The sequence below is a fragment of the Lytechinus pictus genome, chromosome 1 (genome assembly GCF_037042905.1).
Source record: "Lytechinus pictus isolate F3 Inbred chromosome 1, Lp3.0, whole genome shotgun sequence".
In the NCBI taxonomy this organism is placed as follows: domain Eukaryota; kingdom Metazoa; phylum Echinodermata; class Echinoidea; order Temnopleuroida; family Toxopneustidae; genus Lytechinus; species Lytechinus pictus.
The window spans coordinates 11,084,846-11,104,034 of NC_087245.1; the positions used below are offsets into that span (position 1 = coordinate 11,084,846).

Sequence of the window (19,189 nt, forward strand, 5' to 3'; positions counted from 1 at the left end):
TAGATACCGTGTTTACACTTAATCGGCAATTGGTTCTGAACCAAATGCCGATGCAGAATCGGCATTTGGATTGCGTTTACACGTTGTTACAGCTCGCGGTTCAGAACCGCGAGCCGATGCAAAAACCTGAAATGGTACGCATACCTACAATATACGTCATAATAAAGACAACGCTGGATCAGTGCGCTTACAATTACGTCACAATGGTAAAGTAATTGAAATGCGCATAAATTGCCGGTGCAGAATCGGCTTTCTGTTTACACGTAGTAAAAAAGCCGATTCTGCATCGGCTCGCGGTTCAGAACCTACTACTTTGGTGGTGCAAATTGCCGGTTCTGAACCGCGAGCCGATTCAAGTTGCTCGCGTTTACACGCTATGAAAAAGCCGATGCTGAATCGGCTCGCGGTTCAGAACCGCGAGCCGATTCAAATGCCGATTAAGTGTAAACACGGTAAGAGTAAAACCACTCGTGTTTGCAGCGCGCATGCTGTATGTACGCGACAATCAAAAGACCAAGCTTGCATATTTTGCATCAAAATTCATAAACTTCATATGAAAAAGAATCTTTTTAGGTGTCATATAAACCAAATGATGAATGTTATTTCCATTCGTGTAATGGACAGAATACTTCATTCAATGAAAGATGAAATGGAATGATCCATTCAACTCGGCTACGCCTCAATGTATTCTGTCCATTGCACTCGTAAACAAACATTGTTTGTATAATAAAAATATTCAAAAGTATTGTGCGCATGCGTGAAATATACAACGCGTACAACAATGACAGCAATGCGTTGCACAGCGTAGAGCACAACTACACTCGATTACGTCATAATGAACTACATGCAAGTCGCATGTCAACGACCAAATTTGATCTTATGAAGTGATGATGCCATTATGTGATAAGTAATATGACTTGTTTAATCAAATACCCCCCCCCCCTTTATAGCCAGGGGTGGGATACATGATAATAATTATATTGGATGGCTTTCATGGAATATCAAAAATATTCTACTCGTTATGGCCAATATTCCACTCATCTGCAATTCGTGGAATATTTGCCCAGACTCTTGGAATATTTGGAATATCATTACGACTGCCGTGACTGATCTGATAAGATCTGATACGATTACTACTATTCAACACTTAAGATCCCCGTTCAATCGTCGGACGAATCGTGAAAGTGGGAATTAGGTATTAAATATGTTGAGACTGAAATTCAATTTGCTCAAATGGCTTGTTCATACGGTATATTAAATTATCAAAGTCAAACATCCATTAATTGAACATACCAGCTTCATAGACCTTGATTTCAATCCAAAATCCAGTCCATCTATTTGAGCTGTCTGATGTAAAGTTGAGCCACATTTCATTATTATCAGAAATAACTTCTTCAGGTAATGACGAGCCGGATAATTTGAATAACTGCGATGACTGGATCCCCGGATCCAACCCAGAACCGACTACGAGGAAGTCATGTCCGGCTTCTAGATTAAAGGCGTGGAAGAAAGCCACTATTTGGTAGTCAACTGGTCCAGAAACAAGCCATTGTAGGTTCACATCGTTGGGATATTTATTCGGATAATTAGGTGAAACAATGGTCAAAGATTCGTCGTAGCCAAATGTGCTGACTTCACTCCCATTTACTGCATCTAAAAAGATGAATGAAAGAAATTTTCAGTTTCGTTAATATTAATACATCTGATTGCTCATAAATGAAATAATTATATTTAAAAACCTTAATTACTTATGTTTATTTTCTTAAAGATCTGTAATCCTTCAGTGCAGAAGATCCTTGCAATTATACATGATAGCATTAATATGAGCAGAAGTACAGATAAATTATAAATACACACAATAAATTCTTATAATAGACATGATAGATGTAATTATTAATGACTTTCCAATTTTATCAGCGCTAGCATTAATTAATTTATTCAAATAACTCATGAACATTCCGGGATATTAATATGAATAATCCGTCAAGTGGCATATTTTTTTTTCTAATATATTGGTTGATATGTTTTTGGCATATGCTACCAAGTATTGTTGTTAATTCATGATATACAGGAAAATTTGAAAACTAACCTGTAAAATTATCTTGTCCAAAAACTGTGATCTCAATCCAAAATCCTTCGTCCCTGACGCTAGAATCTGAAGTAAAGTTTAGCCACATTTCATTGTTGATGGAAACTACATCTTCAGGTAGATTAGAACCTGAACGTCTTATCAGCTCTGATGACTGATCACTGGCATCTAGACCCCAACCAATACTAAGGACGTCATGGCGTAATTCCAGGTCGAAGGCGTAAAACTTGGCTACAACCTGAAAATCTTCTGGTCCAGACACAAGCCAGATCATAGCAACATCATTTGGATACTTGTCAGGGTAATTTGGTGATACGATGGTCAATGATTCACCAAGCCCGAAGAAACTGACTTCATTGTTTGTGAAATTATCTATTTGAAAAGAAAGATGAAGATTTTGTTGTCGTAAATCCACAAGTTCGGATCCAATAACAAACAATTTGTTTGTAAAATGAACACATTTTATCAAGTATTTGCTTGTGTTGTCATTGCCACTTTACTATGTATTCATTGGTATTCACTTTTTATCTTATACTAGTTGAATCAAATGAACCCGGGATTGAACTTGAATAATTTCGTTAATACAAAACTAAAATCTGTCACGTCAACCTTATGTGGAAAGAAAATATGGGGTGTACTGTATAATATTACCTGTGATGTTGGAGGGACCAAACACCATGATTTCTATCCAGAATCCTTTTCTTGTGATTGAGCTGTCTGATGTGAAATTAAGCCACATCTCATTGTTGCTTGAGACTACTTCTTCAGGAAAACTGGAACCTGACAGTTTCACAAGTAATGAAGTACGGTCGCTTGGATCAAGACCTGAACCGATTAATAAGTAATCGTTTTTGTGTTCAAGCTCAAAGGAATGAATAATGGCCACTATTCTGGATTCTTCTGGACCAGATACAAGCCATTGCATTTGTGCTCCATTGGTATAGTTATCAGGAAAATTTGGGGAGACCACTGTCAAGGATTCGCCCATACCAAATACACTGATTTCAGTTTCGTCTTCCTGAACTTCGTCATCTGAAAAAAAAGATGAAAATATATGATTTTTTTGAAGTTGGCAATGATTTGAATTCTTTGAGTTCAGGATGAAATATGCTCTAGATCCATGAAATAAATTGTTCCTGAAACCAGCATTAACCCAGCCATTAAAGAGACTTACCTTCACACCAGAGTAGTCAATATGCTGTTCAACTTTATGCTCACCTCAAAGCCAGACATAGGTGTGAGATACTGTCATCGGAGTCCTGTTATTTGCATATGTTGCAGCTTTCAAATCCTCTAAAACGCAGAAACTGAAGACTCAGACGGAGAGTTTCTTTGGGATCTACAAAGACTTTTCCCCTAGTAGTCTGAATAAGATGAAAATATGACAGGGCCAGCTATCGCTTTTCATTGGTGACTAAAAGCTTGAAGCTGCAACTTAGTTTTGGTAAAGATCGCATACTTTTGGTAAACTATCTGCAACAACCTCTTCTCCCACGATACATCACTCGTCAAGACATGCATTAAAACGCTCTCACTTAGCCACAACCGTCTCGGATAACGCTAAATTCTTGACGAAGGTTAATAAAGGATTTATGTGTCCTCTGTACTCTGCTCTGTGCTAAACAAGATAAAATATAGAACGCCCATCTCATGGAATGACAAGATGCCAAACACACAGACTAGTCTATCTCGCGCCGGTCTTCCAAGCAGGTTTATCTTCCTCGGACAACGTAGACTCCGCTGGATTAGCCATGCCCACTGTATGGAGAATGATACGACTCCTAAAGACTTTATAACATCAAATTGTTCCTAAAACACCTTGCAACCGGCAAGAGAGAGATGTGATAAAAAAGGGTACGTATGCTGTGAGGGCCCTTTCATGCAGATTCACAATCGTTAATTGTAACTCTGTCATTATATTAATTTTGACTTGCTGTTGAGCCTCGCTATCATGGTCGTTGCCATCATGACAAAGCTACAATAGTTGTAACCATTTAGATTACGTTAATGTACCGGAATGGCCACTTGAGAAAATTCCCACTGACCGCTAAAGTTGGAAAAGTATTTAAGACGTTGGAAGACCAAAAGAAGAGTGCAGCTGAAAAAAGGCGAGCCCGCAAAAAAAGTTCCCACTTGCACAACATACGGACAACCAAAAATAAAGACTTTATAGTACAGGGAGTGAATTAAGGGAATTTGAGGGTGAAATTATATGCTCGCGATGAGCCATGGCCACAGCCATTTCCCATAGCCATGATTGCCTTGCATGATTATTACAAGCAGTCCCTCTATCATGATACATGGAAAATTGTAAAATGGCCATTGAAGTTGTCTTGTCATAAAACAGATCTTAATTCACATTTTCCGTACCCGAGAGTGAAAACTGAAGGAAAGTATAGCCAGATTTCATTATTAATGGAAACTACATCTTCAGATCAATGAGATCATGAAGGTTGTACAAGCTTTGACTAGTGGCATCAAGATCTGAACAATGCTTTACAAAGTCACAGCACGATTCAGAGGGGGGGGGGGGTTAGTCCCCAAATTTCTTTGAATAGTAATAGTCATCTGATTGTGATTTCCTACATGATCAGCATCCCTTTACTGCCATGCCTTCTTGATTCCACGTCAATTTGGTAAAACTATGACACAACCTGAACGTCTTTTTTATAAGGAAAAAAACTAGGTCATGACTTAATCTCATACTAATTCACTCAGTCTTGCCCCTACAATTGAGGATTTCTTTGTTTAGGTTGAAAAGTTTACAAAATTCTAGTTTGCTCTTATTCAGATCACATAGATACACTCACACAACACCCAACCACACATTCCACACGTGCGGATACCCCATAGGCGGCGGAAGCGGGGGGGGGGGGGACGTGTCCCCCCCCCCCCCCCGAAATTTTAGGTAGGGGGGACGGTCCACCCTAAATTTTTTGTTGATAACCTTTTTTTTTTTTTTTTGCTTGTCAATTTTTTTTTCCGGCGTCCCCCCTTAAATTTTTGGTTGATAACCCTTTTTTTTTTGGGGGGGGGGGCTTGTCTAAATTTTTTTGTGGTCCCCCCTAGATTTTTTGGCTTCTGCCGCCAATGGCAAACCTCACATGTATAGACCTTAAACCTTATACCACGATGGACATGCCGGATAAGGTCGTTCCCCTGGTTTGGCGAAACAATCCATTATTTATTTTTTTTTGTTCAGTTAAGACATGTCCGTGATCATAATCATGATACTATTTAAGATACTACTAAGAAACTATTTCATAGTATTTGCTTACCTTCATTATCTGGAATGGAAGGTTCTGATGGAAATGAGCAGATGGGGATATGTGGAAGAGAGAGTGATAAATAGAAATGTCGAAAGCATAAGGCCTACTTAATACAAAAAGTCATTCATCACGCGTGCTATACTGCATATTAGAAAGCAATTTTGAAACATATTTTGACACTGATTGATATTTAATTTTGATCAGAAAGTAAATTTCATTATCTTCTCAATTTGTTTCTAAAGACTCTAGTCACACTAAAAGCTGAAGTAGCAGTCATTGGTGATCGATGCAAGGTCTCACCTTAAAAAATGTGTTCTTTAACATATTCGGATGTTATTCTTGAATCGATGTATCAAACAGTGAAGCTAATTGTTCATCACATAGTTCTTTTAGACATTCAATAGAACAATTAGATTGTATTAGAGGCAGATTAGAAATTCCATGCACCCTTAAAACATTGCCAAATGATACGGGAAGTTAGCCGGGAAGTCAGTTATTTTCAAATGATTCAGAGGATTCGAAGAGCTTGGGTAAATCAAAAGCAATATTCCTTTTTGAAGTTCCCTCCCGATTGTTCCCTGCATTTTGAAATATCACTGTTTTGGTTAAATTCTGATTAATTCCTGCCAACTAAAACTCAAACAAGGGGAGGGTTCCTTAACGAAGTTCAACATTGTGAATAGAAACTTCACCTTCGTAACCCATGGTATCCTTAATCCACTCTGTGTATTTTGAAATCCTGGCATAAACTCCTGGGTAATTTGGCTCAGCACATCCGATCCCCCAACTCGTAGATCCTACCAGATGCCAGCGACCATCAGAACCCTGGCAAGTTAACGGCCCTCCACTGTCGCCCTGTTTCGATGGAAAATATTTGTTGAAAAAGCTAAGGACTACGAGTGGAAAATAGTGAATATATATTTACCTTGTTTTAGAAAAAAACGAAGAACTGTTAGTATAAGAACAAGAAAGTTATATGATACATCAGCATTTCCATTTTCAAATCAAATTTATTTTGTCTGAGAAAATCTTGATTATTTTCATTCTCACATGACAACATTTAAAATCACAAAAATAGTGAATAAAAAAACAATGGCAAAAAACAACTATGCGTCAGGGGAGATGATAGAATTAACTGTGCCTTCCTTCTCAGTCTCCATGGTTTTGTCTCAAAATAATTACTAAAAATGAATCTGAAGAGCAAAAGGCTATTCGTGTTAAAATAAAACAGGTAAGAACAGGAAAGACTCACCCCGTCAACATCGAAAAATAAACAAAAATACTAATGATTTTTTGTCACTTAATATTCTGCAACCTCGAGTAATTCGAACCATCAACAAAATATTATGAACAATATTCTATAACGAATCATGTATTTTACTTCTGGCCAATTGAACAGCAGCGCTTGTAACAGAATCACTGTGTAATACGTATCAGAATGTCTGTTCACAAAAAGAAATATTGAGAATAGAAAAGTCTTACCTGACAAGAATCTACGCCGCCTTCAATGTAACCAGCACATAATTCTGCTTCTTCTACAATACTGTACTGACTGTAAAGAGAACTACAGGTGTTGTCGCTAATAAGCTGAACAAGTGCCTTTTGAAGGTCGTTTGAAACTGAACCAGCTGAAAAAAAAACAGAAAAGGAAAAGGATTGAGAGAATCAATTGCACTTGAATTAACCTTTCATTTCAATATGGTGAGGTTAACTTTTTAATCATGTAAGAAAAAAAACTTTTTTCTCACGTTTTAGCCTTTAGAGATAGACTTAATTGGCCAGTAAACTGAAACTCTATAGAATTTTTGATCATAACGATATTTTGAACAAATGCATCCCCATGAAACACAGATATTAATTTCTTATATTGTATAGTAAAATATGTTACCTCCAAAGTACGTGGTTCCCCATCCTGCAATCCAACATCGACTGTACGCCATCGTCTCGTTTTGTAGAGTAGCTAAGCAAGCTGGTCTTACAAAGTCAGTGAATTCTACAGGCCCGTTAAGATGAATTAGTGCGATATCATTTGATAATCCATTGATAGCGCCGTAATTTGGATGCATGATGACGTCGTCAGCACCTCTCACCTCTTTATGCTCATGGTTATCAGACAAATGGCGAATTCCGAGGGTGATGGTGAAATCACTGGCTACCATTCCTTCTCTGTAGTTTAAGAACAAAAATGACATACATTCACGGTGGTGGTCGAGTATATTATGAATGCGAGTTACACAGGTCTACCATGTGATGACTGTTGATAGAGTCCGTTATGAGAGTGAGACCTAGGATCCGATCACAGATATCGGAATGCATTTGGGATGGATGAGAAAGAAGGTACAGAAAGATATATATAAAGTCTTGGGACATGTCGATGAATTACTAGCAGATGGCAATCTATGCCCTGTCGACTTTAGCTGGTTAAAAAGTGTACAGGCTATGCTGGGATAAGAAAACAGTAATGGCCAGAGATCACGGGAGGAGTTCAGCAGGGATGTGCAATGTCACCACACATGTTCCCATGGACCACTGAGGTGGTAATGTAGAAAACATGATATATTGATATGTATTAGACTAATAATTAGAGTCCATTGATTAGAATGTAATACGATTGAGAAATGAAGTAAATAGTAACACGACACTACAATTAACCAGACCAACATAGGTGGGAAGTCATGATCATTAAAGCCTAAGAGAGGGACCACAGTAACATGATTCAACAGTGATTTATCCTCAGAATTAAACAGAGGCGCCTAAAGAAAATAACCGTTAATTATTCAACTAATCGTAGAGAAGGTACATATCATATAGGCCTACCTGAAAATATTCCCTCAGTCAAGTCTGTAACAAACAGCCTCATAGTGCTCAAAATTCATATTCCTAAACAGAATGCTAAGCGCATAAAAAATCCACATACCCCCTTGTTTCCCCTTCACTAGTGTATAGTAGGGGAAGATGAGTGTATATATTCAAATATTTAAAGATTAACAAGATGTAAGTCACGAATAATATTTAAGGAAAGATATACATAGTTGTGGTTCAAAAACAATATTAAGGTCCTGGGAAATGTTGATGAGTTACTAGCAAAGTCGGCTTTGGCTGGCAAAAAAAAGAACTGGGCATGCTTGGATAAGAAAACAGTAAATGGCCAGAAATCACGAAAGGAGTTTAGCAGGGTTGTGCAATGTCACCACACATGTTCGAATTCACCAATCAGATGGTAATGTGAGAAATATCAGATCTTTAAACGTATTACAATTGGTGTTCAGAATATAAACCAATCAAGATATGCAGATGGCACTTGAAGGAGTGCGGCAAAGCTGTGTCATCTCTCACGACCTCCTCATGTGGAAAATTACCAAGAAAGTAATGCGGGAAATTTCAGAAATTGATATGTTTTACAGTCAGTTGAATATAATGAAATATGAGTGGTGAATGCAGTGTATTCGTAGTCATCGGGTATGTTGGAAAGAATCAGATGATTTTTTAAGGTTTGCATGGCGGTTTGGACAATCGTGGAAGTGGAGCACCTGCTATTTCTCTTTTCGCCGACTCAAGCCAGCCTTCTGTCACCTCTCAGCTTTCCACTCCTGGTTTACAGTCCTTTTAAGAACTACACTCATTTAAAAAAGAATACTGTACTTTTAAACCTCGACTTTCTTGCCTTTCCCATTTACGTGCATTTCTATCCACTTTTCATATTTGAGTCCCTCAAAGGACTTTACACATGGTGTAACGTAAACTACTTCCGCGATTGCTTAAAAAGAATGTTTTGATTTGGTACAGAGATAACAAAATGACGAAAAAGATAATTTGGCAACTCGGGGGTTTCAGCTCCCTCAGATGGAAGAACTTAAGAAGAGCTAGGTGGGTCTTGAATGGGATACCAGATACTGACATAATAAAAAAAATGAATGAAGAATTATTTTGCTGAAAAAAACATAAGATTAGAGTGTACATACAAAGACACCTCCAAATGAATCGAGAGGAAGGGGAGAATAGTACATCCAAAATGGTACATTAATTAATGCAACACGACACATATTTCAACTGTGATTTCTCCTCAGAATTAAACAGAGACGGGTACAGAAAATTACCATTCCTTATTCATATAATCGTAGAGAAGGTACGTATCATATAGTCCTACTTGAAAATATTCCCTCCGTCAAGACTCTAACAAACATCCTCATAGTGCTTGGAATTCATATAACTAAAGAACAATATGAAGGCAATAAATCATCCCCACATCCATCGTGTCCACCAATCTACCTTCTTATGGAAAATGAATGTGTGCATTCAAATATTCAAGATTCAAGTCACGAATAATATTTTAGGTCAGGCAATCTTTGAGTTGAACCACGGTGAAACGCAACGTGAGATGGTCAATGTGTTCGTTGAAATCAAAGTTAATAAACCGTTACTAGGTACCGCTGCACATGTTTATTACCCTACTCTACCAAATAAATCACTGGCAAATACTTACGCGCAGTGAGCTGCAGTCAAGATCCATTGGTTACTAATCAACGTACCACCACAAAAGTAACCTCCCATTTGAACAGTAGCGATCCAAGGGAATTCCCCTAGATCAGCATCAACTCCTCCAACTATTCTAGAGTTGTAATCATCAATAGCTGGACGGGTACCGCATGTAGCTTCATTCGTTAAATCTGTAGTATAATAAGAAAAATTAAAATGCCTTAATATAGCTGGACAAAGAAGGCCTATAACTGCTGGAGGTAGTGATTTCAAACACATCTTCATCTGAATTAGTGACAGTACTTATTCAAGCATGACATTTTCTTCTTACCTCCTTCTCCGCCATTACAGTATGTCTCTTCAACATTCCCTTCATCACTTAATTGGTTGCAATCAATGGGCCAGTCTTTATCCATCAATATGGTGTAAGATACTCGACATGCATCTGTGACTTCCTCACAGAGTGCCTTACAAGGGCGTCTTGAAGGACCTCCATGGGGACAGTCAGCAAAAAGCATACCACATAAGAGAAGCAGAAAGTCTTCATGACATTCTTCCATGATGGTTGTTTCTTCGATCAAACTGATTGCAGTATCACGGTCTTGGGATGATGGGTTTGGGAAGTAAGTCCGATCGTAGGAGAGTACTGCTTCACATCCTGAGAAATTGATATCACTGCATTGGGCTGTACAAAGATAAGATAATCATTATGCGATCTTCTTTTACGTTTTTCTATGAAAATTCGGCATATGATACAATGTTCTTCTGTTCCCCCGTTTACAAGATGATTCGTGTTCTTGTGGGAAGACTAAGATGAAAGACCGATGAAAGAAATCGATATTGCTGTATAACGAAGTACATTGGAATTAACAACAAGTGGTATTGTAAATAAATCAGTGAGTGTCATTGTTCAACTTACGACATGAATCTTCGTCGGAAAAGTCGGCACAATCATTGTCACCATTGCATACATCATCAGATTCCAAACACGTCCCATCTCCGCAAGTGAAGTAACATTCATCGGTAGAATCATCTGATGTGAAATATGAATTGGTAAACATTGGTAAATCCAATAAGTTTGGAAAAATTTCCAACATAATCATTGTAAATTTTTTGGTTAATTGACGATTTGTTTGCTAAAGCACACCATTAATTGTTTCTCAGAAGTGTTTTACAGGGCATTAATATTCATAGAAGTTTAAAGGTATCTTAATGGTAATCAAGAAAATCAGAAATCCTTTTACGTTGGTTTTATATTGGACAGAAAAAATCAATGTTACGAAGAATCTCCTACTCTTCAATATATTTGTGAAAAAGTAAAAAAAAAAGGCATATACTGAAATATCATCACTATTTCACGACAAATGATAATCTATGACTGTATTGTATTTTTGGAAAAGTCTTTTACACGGTATCAACATTCAATGAATTTTAAAGGTGTCTTAAAGGTTTTCCAGAAAATCAGAAATCCTCTTACGTTGGTTTTATAATGTCCTGAAAAAAAATCAATGTTCCACTGAATCTCTTATACTCTTCAACATATTTGTGAAATACTGAAATAGCATTATTACTTTTTTACTACAAATTATAAATAATGAATACAGCGATAAATGTTTCCATTTATTTCTCAACTTACGACATGAATTTTCGTCGGATGAGTCTGCACAGTCATTTACACCATTGCATACATCATCAGATTCCAAACAGGTCCCGTCTCCGCAGGTGAAGTAACATTCATCAGCAGGATTATCTATCATGAAATGTGAAATACGATAAAATGTTCATTGTTAAAAATGAGGGCCTTTTTCTTTTACTAGATACATTCCCCTTTTCCGTTTTAGATAGGTCTTTATAAGATATCAAAGCTGTGTGACTTTCACCCCTTTCGAAATGTCCTAAGTTTAGGAAATTACGGAGTACCCGTTTTTTATACTTGGTTTTACCTTAAACATAAGTAATTAAACTTCACACTTTGCAAGTTTGAAATGGCGCAAAATTCTATGACCAAGCTAGTTCCATCCACGTCAATCCAAAATTCCCCCTAATCTCCTTTTTCTATCTTGCTTTGTATAGTCTTGTTAGCAGTATAATAAATGCTTATGATTTTAAGGTATGCTAGTAACATTATGAAACATTTCTTGTCTTTATTTATACTGTCAAAATGCATCACGATGACATCTTTCTTAGTAACGCTCCTCCTTTTTTAACTTCTCCTTTTTATACATCGATTGATTTTTTTTTATACCTACCTTCTCTCTATTTTTCATTTTTATTGATTGTTCCGATTTAAAATGTTCAATATGTGTGACTATGGCATATACCTCAATTAATTCAAAGAGAATACTTTATTTTCCATTTTTGTCAAAACTTTATTTACATTGACCTAAAGGATTTACGCAAATCTGGTCTACCGTACTTATACTTGACTTTCTCAGTTTCAATATATTATAAAAGTGTTGGTAAATGTCCTATTTATACCAGTTTACTAAAAGAAATAAATTTATATATCATATCCCATGAGTAAACTATATAAAATGGCATAATCACAATGAAAACCTATTTGTAATGAAGAATGTACGTTTGTTTCACACCCCACCCCCCTTTCACAGAAAATGTTTAACCTGTGATCGACACCGTGCATTTCCATTGCAGCTATTGATTATTGGAAACATTTAGCTACGCCCTTCGCCCGTTATAAATCATGAATCACATCAGAAAACCGTTTCTTCCCAAAGGAACAAATTGCTGCGACAATGATGAAGGCTAAGGAGGCCAGGAGCAGTGGCTAATAAAATGTATTTTCTTCTCTCCATTGTAATCAAGAACCGACAACCTTACCCTCAAAACCCATGGTATCCATGATCCAGTCAGTGTACTGTGAAATCCTGGCATAAACTCCTGGGTAATTTGGCTCAGCACATCCGATCCCCCAACTCGTAGATCCTACCAGATGCCAACGACCATCAGAACCCTCACAAGTTAACGGTCCTCCACTATCGCCCTGTTTTTATGGAAAATATTTGTTGAAAAGGCTAAGGACTATGAGTGAAAAAAAAAATGAATATACATTTACCTTGTTTCAGAAAAAAACGAAAAACTTCTAGTTTTGGAACAAAGAAATTATATAATACATCAGCATCTCCATTTTCAAATCAAAATTTTATTTTGTCTGAGAAAATCTTTATTATCCTGATATCCACATGACAACTATTAGAAAGCACAAAAAGTGTGAATAAAAAAAAGCAATTAATAAAAACAACTATGCGTCAGGGGAAAATGATAGATCCCTCAGTCTTTATGGTTTTATCTCTATAGAGTCACTGAAACGAAAGTCTGAAGAGCAAAATGATAAAGTAGAGTAAAGTAATAAGGAAGGGAAGAACAGGAAAGACTCATCCAATCATTAGCATCCAAAATCAAAAATATAAAATAAAACAATATTTTTTATTACTTTATGCTCTGCTAACCTCAAGCAATTCGAAGCTTTAACGAAACATTGTGAAAGATATTCCAATATTTCTTATTGTGGAATGACATTCTGATATGTATTACACATTGGTTCTGTTAGAAACCCTGCTGGCCAATTGAACAGCAGGGTTCGTAACAGAACCAATGTCTAATGCACATCAGAATGTCATTCTACAATAAGAAATATTGATAATAAAAAGTCTTACCTGACAAGAATCTACACCGCCTTCAATGTAACCAGCGCATAATTCTGCTTCTTCTACAATATTGTACTGACTGTACAGAGAACTACAGGTGTTGTCGCTAATGAGATGAACAAGTGCCTTTTGAAGGTCGTATGAAACTGAACCAGCTGAAGAAAAAAAAACAGAAAAGGAAAAGGATTTAAAGAATCACTTGCATTTGAATTAATATGGTGAAGTTCATTTTAATCATACAACAATTTTTTTCTTTTTCAGCCTTTAGAAGGCAAATTAATGAGTTGGGAAAAAGATAACTTATTAAATGTTTAATCATAACTGTATGTCGAACAAATGCAGCCCGATGAAACACATTAGAAAATCATTTGCTATAATTACGTTACCTCCAAAGTACGTCGTTCCCCATCCTGCGATCCAACATCGACTGTACGCCATCGTCTCGTTTTGAAGAGTAGCTAGACAAGCTGGTCTTACATAATCAGTGAATTCAACAGGTTCGGATAGATGAAGAAGTGCAATATCATTTGCTATTCCATTAATAGCGCCGTAATTTGGATGCATGATGACGTCGTCAGCACCTCTCACCTCCTTATGCTCATGGTTATCAGACAAATGGCGAATTCCGAGGGTGATGGTGAAATCACTGGCTACCATACCTTCTCTGTAGTTTAAGAATAAAAATGGCATACATTCACCGTGGTGTTCGAGTATGAATATGAATGCGAGTTACACAGGTCTACCATGTGACGGCTGTTGATAGAGTCCCTTATTAACAAGAGGATAAGACCTAGGATCCGATTACGTATATAGGAACGCATTTGGGATGAATAAGATGACTTAAAGGTGCAGAAAGATATATAGTTGTGGTTCCAAACGAATAATCAGGTTCCGAGTCCACACACCCCTTGTCTACCCTAAACTAGCTTCTAGTAGTGGAAGATGGATGTATACATCAGTCAAATATTAAAGATTAGCAAAATTCAAGTCACGAATAGTATAAGGTCAGGAAATATTTGAGTTAAACCACGCTGAAACGCAAGGTAAAATTGAAAAGGTGGTACTTGAAATTAAAGTTAATAAACCGTTACTAGGTACCGCTGAGGTTTATTACCCTACTCTACCAAATAAATAACTGGCAAATACTTACGCGCAGTGAGCTGCAGTCAAGATCCATTGGTTACTAATCAACGTACCACCACAAAAGTAACCTCCCATTTGAACAGTTGCGATCCAAGGGAATTCCCCTAGATCAGCATCAACTCCTCCAACTATTCTAGAGTGGTAATCATCAACAGCGGGTCGGGTACCACATGTAGCTTCATTCGTTAAATCTGTTAAACAATTAAAAAAGTCAATGTCTTAATATAGCTGATAGAATTAAGTAAGACGTAATCAATGCAGCGGGAGGTCATGATTTCAAACACGCTTCATTTGAAGTGAAAGTACTTAATTAAGCATGACACTTTCTACTTACCCCCTTCTCCGCCATTACAGTATGTCTCTTCAACATTCCCTTCATCACTTAATTGATTGCAATCAATGGGCCAGTCTTTATCCATCAATAAGGTGTAAGATACTCGACATGCATCTGTGACTTCCTCACAGAGTGCCTTACAAGGGCGTCTAGAAGGACCTCCATGGGGACAGTCAGCAAAAAGCATACCACATAAGAGAAGCAGAAAGTCTTCATGGCATTCATCCATGATGCTCGTTCCTTCAATCAAACTGATTGCAGTATCACGGTCTTGGGCTGATGGGTTTGGGAAGTAAGTCCGATCGTAGGAGAGTACTGCTTCACAGGTTGAATATTGAAGATCGCTACACTCAGCTACACATGAAAGAGAGAAGGGTGGAAAGTTAAACAACAGCAGATGCTTCAATCAACATAATATCCAAAATGAATTTGAGCATTATGGTGGAACGATATTCTTCAGGAACAGCCTGATATTAATTACCCAACATTTCTAGATACGATTTGGGATCTATTGCCTTCCATTATGAAAAATAATGGTAGCAACAGCAAATTTAGATTATTTAATATTCATACTTACGGCATAAATCTTCGTCAGAGAAATCCGAGCAGTCGTTTTCACCATTACATACATCATCAGATTTCAAACAGGTCCCATCTCCGCACATGAAGTCACAATCATCAGTAGGATTACCTTTCGTGAAAATAGAATATCAATGAACGGAATTATATCTATACAAATTTTGAATAACAAATACCAGTAATAAGATATCAGAAGTATATATAGCATTTTAGCCATACATTAAAAACACGTATTTTGGTCTGCATCAATTGCCTGTGCAGTACTAGAGCGTATCCCTAGAATAGCCGAAATCCAAAAATACCCCGTAGGATCCTGTAAAAATTTTGCTATTGGATATGAGAGCTTTTATGACACCTAGATAGATCCTCGTCATTTGATTGGTTGTTTGATATCGATCATTCAGCCCATTTTACAATAACGTCATCAACCATGCAATTTTGGATCCATTCATCGTGCAATTTTGGATCCATACGATTTTGTCCATTGCACGCGCGCACTGAGACTGCAGGCACTACAAGTAAAACCACTCGTGTTTGCAGCGCGCATGCTGTATGTACGCGACGATCAAAAGACCGAGCTTGCATATTTTGCATCAAAATTCATAAACTTCATATGAAAAATAATCTTTTAAGGTGTCTTATAAACCAAATGATGAATGTTATTTCTATTCGTGTAATGGACAGAATACTTCATTCGATGAAATGGAATGATCAATTCAACTCGGCTACGCCTCAATGAATGGATCATTTCATCTATCACCTCTTGAGTACGTGTATTCTGTCCATTGCACTCGTAAATATTCATTGTTTGTATAATAAAAATATTCAACAATATTGCGCGCATGCGTGAAATATACAACGCGTACAACAATGACAGCAATGCGGTGCACAGCGTAGAGCACAACTACACTCGATTACGTCATAATGAACTACATGCAAGTCGCATGTCAACGACCAAATTTGATCTTATGAAGTGACGATGCCATTATGTGATAAGTAGTATTACTTGTTTAATCAAATATCTCCCCTTTTTATAGCCAGGGGTGGGATAGATGATAATAATTATATTGGATGGCTTTCATGGAATATCAAAAATATTCCACTCGTTTTGGCCAATATTCCACTCATCTGCGATTCGTGGAATATTTGCCCAGACTCTTGGAATATTTCTGGAATTCAGTTGTGAGCCATCCAATATGATAAAAATATTTTACCAACTTTACGGTTTACGCAAATTCATTAAAGATTTTTTTCTGCGATCATTACGACTGCCGTGACTGATCTGATAAGATCTGATACGATTATTACTATTCAACGATTAAGATCCCCGTTCAATCGTCGGACGAATCGTGAAAGTGGGAATTAGGTATTAAATATGTTGAGACTGAAATTCAATTTGCTCAAATGGCTTGTTCATACGGTATATTAAATTATCAAAGTCAAACATCCATTAATTGAACATACCAGCTTCATAGACCTTGATTTCAATCCAAAATCCAGTCCTTCTATTTGAGCTGTCTGATGTAAAGTTGAGCCACATTTCATTATTATCAGAAATAACTTCTTCAGGTAATGACGAGCCGGATAATTTGAATAACTGCGATGACTGGATCCCCGGATCCAACCCAGAACCGACTATGAGGAAGTCATGTCCGGATTCTAGATTAAAGGCGTGGAAGAAAGCCACTATTTGGTAGTCAACTGGTCCAGAAACAAGCCACTGTAGGTTCACATCGTTTGGATATTTATTCGGATAATTAGGTGAAACAATGGTCAAAGATTCGTCGTAGCCAAATGTGCTGACTTCACTCCCATTTACTGCATCTAAAAAGATGAATGAAATACATTTTCAGTTTCGTTAATATTAATACATCAGATTGCTCATAAATGAAATAATTATATTTAAAAACCTTGATTAATTATGTTTATTTTCTTAAAGATCTGTAATCCTTCAGTGCAGAAGATCCTTGCAATTATACATGATAGCATTAAGATGAGCAGAAGTACAAATAAGTTATAAATACACACAATAAATTCTTATAATAGACATGATAGATGTAATTATTAATGACTTTCCAATTTTATCAGCGCTAGCATTAATTCATTTATACAAATAACTCATGAACATTCCGGGATATTAATATGAATAATCCGTCAAGTGGCATATTTTTTTCTAATAAATTGGTTGATATGTTTTTGGCATATGCTACCAAGTATTGTTGTTAATTCATGATATACAGGAAAGTTTGAAAACTAACCTGTAAAATTATCTTGTCCAAAAACTGTGATCTCAATCCAAAATCCTTCGTCCCTGACGGTATAATCTGAAGTAAAGTTTAGCCACATTTCATTGTTGATGGAAACTACATCTTCAGGTAGTTTAGAACCTGAACGTCTTATCAGCTCTGATGACTGATCACTGGCATCTAGACCCGAACCAATACTAAGGACGTCATGGCGTAATTCCAGGTCAAAGGCGTAAAACTTGGCTACAACCTGAAAATCTTCTGGTCCAGACACAAGCCAGATCATAGCAACATCATTTGGATACTTGTCAGGGTAATTTGGTGATACGATGGTCAATGATTCACCAAACCCGAAGAAACTAACTTCATTGCTTGTGAAATTATCTATTTTAAAAGAAAGATGAAAATGACGTTGCCATAAAAAAACCAATGCGGATGCAATAACAAATAATTTGTATGTAAAGGGGTACATTGTAACAAGTCTCTAATAACAAGCTTTAATACTGTCATTACCATTTGACTTTGTATTTATTTACTTTGAACGTTATACTAGTTAAATGAAAGGAACCCGTGTTTAAACATGATTACATCACTACAAATACAAAACTAAAATCTGTCACGTCAACCTTACTGAGGAAAGAAAATGTGGGGTGTACTGTAAAATATAAATTTTTTTTCTTTCATAGAAAGATTTTATTCAAAAGCAAACACGAAATCAATTCAATTTACAGAAAAATCATGAAGCGAACATGTTTACAACAACTGTACATGCGTACTATTATCTATTGATAAAACAAAATTATGATGTTTTTTACTAAGAACCCTTTCAATTTCACAATAGCGTTTCAATACGTTCTTAAAAGAACTAACACACAACCGATCTCCCTTACAACGTGTCGTAAAAATAAAATATTTAGCGTAAAGAATATAACGGTTTACAGTAGAGTATTGAGCGTCAGGGCAACCAAACAAAAATAAATTCTTATCCCAGGACCAAAATCCAATTGAAACCAGTTGGATTTCCAACTGGTTTCAATTGGTTTCAACTGGTTTCAATTGGTTTTAACTGGAATATAACAATTTCCAGTTGAAACCAATTGTAACCAGTTGGGCAACTGGAAATCCTAACTGGAACCTGTTGGGCAACTGGAAATCCTAACTGGAACCAGTTGGGTAACTGGAAATGACTTCCAACTGGAAATTATTTCTAACTGGAACCAGTTGGGTAACTGGAAATCCTAACTGGAACCAGTTGGGTAACTGGAAATGACATCCAACTGGAAATGATTTCTAACTGGAACCAGTTGGGTAACTGGAAATCCTAACTGGAACCAGTTGGGTAACTGGAAATGACATCCAACTGGAAATGATTTCTAACTGGAACCAGT

The 19,189-nt window shown here is 36.8% G+C and overlaps 1 protein-coding gene across 4 annotated transcripts in view; it reads right to left on the reverse strand.

Moving 5' to 3' along the window:
- The window catches only part of LOC129255053 (uncharacterized), a 70,709-nt gene that overhangs the window by 12,290 nt on the left and 39,230 nt on the right, over positions 1 to 19,189 (reverse strand). For 3 of the 4 annotated variants that reach the window (XM_064095918.1, XM_064095916.1, XM_064095919.1), the window contains 19 exons: positions 17,814 to 18,185; positions 17,020 to 17,379; positions 15,554 to 15,667; positions 14,977 to 15,330; positions 14,650 to 14,833; positions 13,886 to 14,163; positions 13,509 to 13,654; positions 12,673 to 12,835; positions 11,471 to 11,584; positions 10,754 to 10,867; positions 10,166 to 10,519; positions 9,842 to 10,025; positions 7,247 to 7,524; positions 6,841 to 6,986; positions 6,051 to 6,213; positions 5,368 to 5,391; positions 2,741 to 3,121; positions 2,090 to 2,461; positions 1,294 to 1,653 (listed from right to left, as the gene is read on the reverse strand). In XM_064095918.1, coding sequence (XP_063951988.1) covers positions 1,294 to 1,653; positions 2,090 to 2,461; positions 2,741 to 3,121; positions 5,368 to 5,391; positions 6,051 to 6,213; positions 6,841 to 6,986; positions 7,247 to 7,524; positions 9,842 to 10,025; positions 10,166 to 10,519; positions 10,754 to 10,867; positions 11,471 to 11,584; positions 12,673 to 12,835; positions 13,509 to 13,654; positions 13,886 to 14,163; positions 14,650 to 14,833; positions 14,977 to 15,330; positions 15,554 to 15,667; positions 17,020 to 17,379; positions 17,814 to 18,185 — 4,461 coding nt within the window. The remainder of the gene's footprint in view (positions 1 to 1,293; positions 1,654 to 2,089; positions 2,462 to 2,740; positions 3,122 to 5,367; positions 5,392 to 6,050; positions 6,214 to 6,840; positions 6,987 to 7,246; positions 7,525 to 9,841; positions 10,026 to 10,165; positions 10,520 to 10,753; positions 10,868 to 11,470; positions 11,585 to 12,672; positions 12,836 to 13,508; positions 13,655 to 13,885; positions 14,164 to 14,649; positions 14,834 to 14,976; positions 15,331 to 15,553; positions 15,668 to 17,019; positions 17,380 to 17,813; positions 18,186 to 19,189) is intronic. The other variant, XM_064095917.1, reaches the window with a different exon arrangement.